The sequence below is a fragment of the Condylura cristata genome, unplaced genomic scaffold (assembly GCF_000260355.1).
Source record: "Condylura cristata isolate star-nosed mole 26May11 unplaced genomic scaffold, ConCri1.0 scaffold00010, whole genome shotgun sequence".
Taxonomy (NCBI): domain Eukaryota; kingdom Metazoa; phylum Chordata; class Mammalia; order Eulipotyphla; family Talpidae; genus Condylura; species Condylura cristata.
In genome coordinates this window covers 49,136,164-49,143,979 of record NW_004567111.1, presented here as the reverse complement: position 1 = coordinate 49,143,979, position 7,816 = coordinate 49,136,164, and the positions used below count along the sequence as shown (strand labels likewise).

Below are 7,816 nucleotides of genomic sequence, written 5' to 3'. Positions count from 1 at the left end.
AGACCAGCCATTTCATGCCAACATTTAAAGGCTGAGATTAAGAACAGGCACACCATGTGGTACTGTACTTCATTTTACAGTGTTGCACATATAACTGATTTTCTTATAAACTGAAGGTTTGTAGCACATCAGCATAGAGGAAGCCTACTAGTGAGATATTTCCAACAGTATGGGCTCACCTCATGTCTCTGTGTCACATACTGGTGATTCTCACAATAATTCAAACCTTTTCATTGTTACCATATCTATTATGGTGATCCATGATCAGTGACCTGGGATATTACTCTTATAACTGTTTTGAAGCATCACAAACTACATCCACAGCAGTCAGTGAACCTGAAGTGTAGACGAGTGTTCTGACTGCTCCACCAAGCAGCTGTTCCCCCATGTCTTCCCTCTTCTTGGGTCCTCTTAACTCCTGACACATGACAATAATGAAATTATGCCAGTTACTAACCCTACCATGACCTTTAAGAGTTTGAGTATAAGGAAGCTTCAGTGAGGAAGACATGCCGAAAGCTGAGATAGGCCTCTTTCACAAGCTGTGAATGCAAAGGAACAGATGTTGAAGGGAATTAAGTGACCATAATACAAATGATAAAAAATCAAAGCAGTGTTATTGCTGAAATGGAGAAAGGTACAGATGTTGAAGGGAATTAAGTGACCATAATACAAATGATAAGAAATCAAAGCAGTGTTATTGCTGAAATGGAGAAAGTGAGTAGTCTGCAAAAAAAAAAAAAAAAAAAACCAACCCAGCCACAACATCCCCTTAATATTTTTTAGCAATATAGTACCTTTAATTAAAGTATACACACTTTTTTTACATAGTACTATTGCATATTTAATAACTACAATATAGTGTAAACATAACTTTTATATGTACTGGGAAATAAAAAAATTGCCTGCTAGCTTTAGTGCAACTTTCCCTTTGTCATGGTGATCTAAAGCAAAACCCACAATGAAGTGAGCCTGTAGTTGTAAAGATCCTTCCTGCAGTTGTGAAGATTCTTTTCAGTAAAGTGCTTAGACATTAACCATGTAAAGGTTAAGATTAATATTGTGAAAATTAATAAAGGAAAACCTCATTCATTTTTTCTTAAAAGCCAAATTTTGTTGTTTAAAATGCTGACCTTTTTGGTTTAAAGGCTGACATTCCCTTTCATAAAAGTATCAGTCATATTGGGTCTTTAAGAGAAAACCTAGCAAAGTTCACAGCAAGTTTACAGCTTTAAACCTTTCTAGACCATGTTTTCTTTTCCAGTTTTTAAACTGGAGCTCAAACAAACACCCCCTGTGGTTCCATGATGCCCTCAGTCAGATGCAATGCTACTTCCCTGAAATGTCCCACCACACTGTGTGGGCTGACACTGTGCTGTGCTAGGAACTACTCAGAAGGCACACACAGACCAAAGCAGCTGCTTCATTGTTGAATCTTCAGGACCAGCCACTCGGGTACACAAGCGAGTCCATCAGACTGGTCTCTCAGGCAGTTCATTTTCTGTAAGGTAAACAAACTAGAGTCCTCTGGTTCCTTACCCTACAAAACACTTGCTGCTGCTTTTTTTTCCTCATAGAGAATTAGTCTTCAGGGCAAATGACCAGGCTATGACTTTAGTCCTTTTATCCAACTCCACTTTTTTTAAAAGTGAAAAAAATCTTTCATTAAAACATCCTTTTGCACTTCAAAGAAATACCAGGTTACAGAATAACAATAAAACATATGATTCTTAATGATTAAAAAAAAAGGTAAACAAATGATTGTGCTTGAACATTATTTTTAAGTACTTAACAATGAATTTGAGGATATGAACTTTCACTTCAAAGATCTCCAGAAGAAGAAACATCATCAGCCAGACGAAGAGAAATCGCTATTGAAAGGAACATATTTTTGTACTTGTTTTGCTCCAATTTCTGCTACATAGATTGCTCCAGTCTTTCCACTAATGTCCAGGAGATGAGGTAAAACTTGATCTGCTAGCTGGATTGCGCTGATCACAGAACAGTCACCAATACCCCCTGCTGGGGGCGCTGCCACAAATAAAAGCCTGCTAAGATTCAGCTGCGCTATGACCAAATACTTCCCATCAGGAGTAAATCTAAGGAGAAAAACATTAGACATGATAAATGCATGGAAAATTAAAATGCTTCTATTTCTAAGACTTTTACCCCCAATAGTGCCGCACAAGGACCGCTAATAGCTAGATGGTTCTTTTGATAATTTAAATTTGACCTAATTCTGTGTATGAAGGAGCAAGAGATTTTTAAGGGTAGACATAGCCACAGATCAGCAATATACATTTTAAGAAATTAATATTAAAGTACAAACTCAAAATGAAACTAATGGAGAATTTGACTTAGGCTGGATCTGACACTGCAGACTCAGATTTTGATTTTTATCCTATGTTGGGTGATTTTTATGCAATCTGAGCCCTCCCTTGTGGCACAACAGGTACTATGAAGCTGTCCTTGGCCACTGTGCTGCAAGTTTGATCCCCTACTAAGGAGGTAACCCATATGGCACAATAGACCTCTCCTGACCTGCCTACTGCCCCTCCTCAGCAGTGTATCTCAAGTTAATCTGCCTTTTCTGCTACCTACTCTGTCTTTGGTGAATCCTCTGACCGCTCCTGCACCTCCAGCCTATAACCAGTTCTGTATGCATAAATAAATATATCTTAAAAAAAAAAAAAGTTTACCCAATTTATCTCGAGGGTAAAGGCTGTAAGAGCAATCCAGGACATATTACCTGAGAGTCAGACCCCACAGAACACTGGCAGTTCACCTGCTTTCACACTGCTTGAGATCTGAACTATAAATATAAGCTGTCTGCTTCTCCCCTTAATTACTCCTTAATTAAATTGTTAATTAACAATAAACATTTTAAACTTTCAGCTAGCTCTTCAGAGAAAATATAAATCAAATAAAACCAGCACTTTAAAAAAAGTAATTACCTGACTGAAGACGGTCCCTCTTCTGTGAAACAATTATTCCATGCGCCTAACCACTCCCCGCTCTCTTTATCAAATACCTGAATTCTTTTATTTCCTCGGTCAGCAACCCATACCTGAAAACAAAAGAAATTTTTATTGGAAAAGAGCCACATCTTAATAACATAAAAAAGAGGTAAGAGTGAAGAAAATGAGGGTTTATTTTCATTAGTTTATGTTACTTAATGTTGTCCTTACAGAACCCAAAACATTTTTTTTAAGTTCATCTTTAGATAGAAAACTGCAGTTCAGGAAAGTAAAATGCCTGTTTGATGTGAGTTTTCAGGAGGTGGGAAAACAACAATTAAATGGCCATCCATCCATGAGAAGCCTGTAACACTGTCTGCTACTCTAAACACGTGAATAAAAAACTAGGGGACTCCACTGTTATGGGATGGTTAGCAGATTCTGAAAGTAACTGAATTTGTTACTCTCATTCCTCCAAAAAGCATTCATTTTCCCTGAATACAGCCAATCTGTCAGTTACTAAGTCCAATATAAAGAAGGATAGACTTGCTCCTTAGAAGCTCAGGCTGGGGGTGGGGATCCATAATGCCAAGCCATTAAGCCCCTATCTGCATATTATCAGGGCATATTCAAAGTGCTGAACCACTGAATGAAACAGCTTGAGAGACTCTGTTAACATATAAAGAGGTTAAAAAAAGGTTTAATTTGGCTTGTTATCTACTATAAGGAGTCAGTGAAAAATGTTATAAATCAGAAATCAGATTCACTCTAAATGGTATTTCATGTACGTTATATAAGCAACTCACGGCATGCATAAAGTGAAAAGGGTTTTTAATGACATGCTAGAGCTGTGGAGGGCAAGAATGTACTAGAAGGCAGGAGAAACCTGCTACCCTCTACTTCATCCATTCATGCCTTTTGCATTTGGGGGGGTTTGTGGGCTCAGGGATCCTTTTTTATATACTCAGGCTAATGCTGAGTATATCTTTGTCAATGCGTGGGAATTTTGGTAGTCACTGAATTCATCTCTGTTGCAGAAAGGCTATTCATCTCTAAGTAAGATAATTTCTTAGGTTCTTTTCTTAATGATGTTTTATTAAGGATAGGTTTCCTTAAAGATTTTGGGGTAATATAGGAGAAAATATAGTTTAGACCAGGTAACTGAATGACACTTGAGATTATTAGCATTATTTTTATCTACTTGATGGACTCTGATTATGAGAAACCTTGTTTAAGAAAAAGGTCTAGGCTCTCCCTGGTGGTGCAGTGGGTTAAAACACAGCACTAGGAAGCTAAAGCCATTTCAGCATGAGTTTGATCCCCACCTGGGAGGTGATCCACATGGCACAGCAGGCCTCTCCTGATCCGCCTCCTGCTCCCCTCAGCCCTGTACTTCATTAGTCGGCCTGTTTTGCTCGCCACTCTGTCTCTGGTGAATCCTCTCACTGCCCCTACACCTCTGGCCTATACCTTAGCTCTGTATGTATAAATAAATCTTTAAAAAAAAAAAAAGGTCTAACTCTGAAACTAATTAATTCTCATATGGGATTTGGTTGTCAATGAAATAATCATATAAAATGCCAAACAGCATTGCTGTTAAACAACACAAGTGTGCAGAATCCTTTTTCATCACTCACTAATGCCAGAGTATTCCCATTAAATGATCTTCAAGGCCTCTCAAAAGGATATTCAAACACCCTGTCATAAACATACTCAGTTCTGTTTCCAGACACAATGACATTGTATTTTTACCCGGCCAACTGAATCAACTGTAACACTGTGAGGTATGTTGAACTTTGTAGGTTCTGTTCCATTTTCTCCACGCAGCCAAAGCATCATGAAATCTGTAAGCAGTAAACACACATGGCCAGAGTATTATATAGAATGCATTTTGGATTTGATTATTATATTTTATGTCATAAGTTACAAACTCATCAATTAAAACCCCAGTTAATTATGTTTTCCATTTATATATCTATTTCCCAAATTCTTATGATTTATCACATACAAATTCCTCCTCCATTCCAGTCAATACATCTATTTCTTTAATGATTATCTCCACTTGAATCTTTCATCACTCAAAATCACTACTTAAGAGTTCATGTCATCCTTTAATTCAAACAGGTTATCTTCCCAACTTACATTATTTAACATTCCTCTGAGTTAGAAAATTCACATTACTTTTTATAGCCTATTTCTTCATTACACTGTTAACAGGTTGAATTGTGGTCTCCAAGAAGTTATGTGTAAGTTCTCATCTTCAGTATCTGAGTGGAATCTTATTTGGAACTAGGGTCTCTACAGACAAAACTGCTTGGGACCTTAAGATAATGTCATCTTGGATTTGTGGTGGACACTAAGCAATGACTAGTGTCCTGATAAGAAAGAAGAGAGGGAGATTTGGACACAAAACTCAGAGAAGGAAGTCAAATTAAAATAGAGACAGAGAGGTAAGCTCCTGCAAACTAAGCAATGCCTAGACCCATGAGAAGCTGGAAGTGGCCAAGAGTCTCCTCTAGTGCCTTTAAAGGGAGCATGGATTCTATGACTGAAAGAAAATAAAGTATTGTTTTAAGTCACCCAGATCATGGCAAATTGTTGCAACAACCACAAGAAACTAATATACCTATATTTAATCTGCCTCCTAAATTTGGTTGTTTTATAGACTATTTTGAATTCTTGCTTTATCGCCACTTCAGCTCTGTTGAGAATCAATGACCAAATTCATTTACTGGATCAATTGACTACAAAGTCTACAAATGACAGACCTTACTGAAATACATCCTGATGTGTTATTGTACCGTACAAATGTTCCACTTCTGTATCATCACTTTCTTACTAAAAACCTCAAAGACTTTTTCTAGAAAAAATTACAGCTTCAAAATTCTTAGATAAATTTGCAAGGACATTCAAATCTTATTTTCCACTATAAAAAACAATGCATCCTATGCTCTTTTCCTATAAGACTTGCTGAATATCACCTGTAAACAATGTGTGTTAAAGCCTACCACTACTATCTTTTCCTCCCACCAAACCAAATCACAATTAACATTTCCTTCAGGAACTTTGTCCCACTTCTCCTGTTAACAGTAGTTTCTTGTTCTCCTAATTCTATTTTACGTACACAGTCAGTAGGTTGTCAACATGTAGAGTAGTATTTAACTGTTTCATCTGTACAGACATGCACATAAAATAACAGAGGATGCAAAGCAGAGAATAGAACACTTGCTGATCAGACACCTAAGTTCTGAGATGCCAGATTCCTAACCTTCTAATTCTTTATTGTATTGGATTCCACGTACTATAAACTCTCAAACTGCCTCTATTCACTTCAAAGGAAATACCTAGCTTAAGGTGAAGAATAAGACATCTATTATTAGAATCATTTATTACTGGCAATACCATACACGTGTTCTGTCTTTTTCCTCATAATTCACTTGAGTCCTTTATACACAGTTTCAGATAAAACAGTTACAATATTATTCCAACTTACTGAATAATATTCTTATAATACAAAATTAAACTACGTACCTTGGGACAATTTGATCAATCTGTTATTCAATCCTCCGTCTCCATCCACAATGTAAATATCTCCTGTGTCTTCTACATATAATTCTGCAGGGTTATCAAACTGCAGGGGATTCAAACCAGTGCCTTTTTTGCCTGGGGTACCCAGGACTTGAACAAGATCACCAAAGGAACTGTATTTTTTAATTGTATGACCATAGGATCCTATAAAGACAGAAATACACTTCATATATAAAATTTTTGTGCATTCACTTAAAAGCAAAATGTGATAGAATTAAACAGTAATAAAAAGTTAACAGGTACAGATAATTCAATGCTATATTTGACAAGTAAGCTTGCTAAATTCAACTAAATAAAGCCAGAAAAAATAAAATTGACTCCATACACAGAAGACTCATGAAATTAAATTATTGGTATACTTTTTTCTTTTTTAATGCTATGGACTTGAGGAAGCATTACATGTAAAAAGGAAATCAAGCAGGAACTGGAAAAGATATTTTAAAACTGCTTTAAGTTATTCATATGCAGAGCTCAAATTTCAGTAGGTCAATGGAAAAGTTCTTTACAATACAATACATACTTGTTTAAAGTTCCCAAGTTACTAATATTTTACTTTCTCAAACATTACAATTTGAGTAAAAATTATCTTGCAAGCAAAAATCTAAAGCAGAATATTAAATAAACATAAAACATCAACATGAAAGGATATCAAAACTAATTTGTAAGTGCTCAAAGGAAAAATGATACACTGAGTTTACTGTAAATAAAATGGATCAGTTTGCATTACAATTGTATTTTAGAAATGATACTAATCATACTCGATTTGGAAGCTTGAGCTAAAGTTTGCAGCAATAAGAAAATGAAATATCATTAAAGGAAACATCAAAATTTCGAAATTGTCAAAAAAGAGTACCAGCAAATTATGTGTTAAAAAAAATGACTGATTACAGTCATATCTTTATTAAAGAGAAGATATCCCTTTAAAAAACGGGAAGGAATATAAAAACTGCAGGTTTGTGCAGCACTATTTATAATAGGTAAGACTTGGAAACAATCCAAATGCCCAAAAATAGATAATTAGATCAAAAAGATGTGGAGCAGACCTCTTGAGTCATGCCCACTGCTCCCCTCAACAGTGTACTTCGAGGATCTGCCTGTTCTGCTTCCCACTCTGTCTCTGGTGAATCCTCTCACAACCCCACTTCTGTACATCCCCCTGCACCTCTGGCCTGTACCCCAGTTCTGCATGCATTAAAAAAAAAATCTTTAAAAAAAATTTTTTTTAATTTTACAATGGAATACTATTCAGCAAAAAAAAAAAAAAAAAAAAA

The 7,816-nt window shown here is 36.0% G+C and overlaps 1 protein-coding gene across 1 annotated transcript in view; it reads right to left on the bottom strand.

The window, feature by feature from the left end:
- Positions 1-736: 736 nt before the first annotated feature.
- Positions 737-7,816, bottom strand: part of NHLRC3 (NHL repeat containing 3) — a 10,527-nt gene continuing 3,447 nt past the window's right edge. Inside the window, exons 4-7 of the mRNA XM_004680335.2 lie at positions 6,489-6,689; positions 4,710-4,801; positions 2,955-3,067; positions 737-2,099 (exon numbers count right to left, since the gene is read on the bottom strand). Of these exons, the coding sequence (XP_004680392.1) occupies positions 1,850-2,099; positions 2,955-3,067; positions 4,710-4,801; positions 6,489-6,689 (656 nt within the window). The 3' untranslated portion in view covers positions 737-1,849. The remainder of the gene's footprint in view (positions 2,100-2,954; positions 3,068-4,709; positions 4,802-6,488; positions 6,690-7,816) is intronic.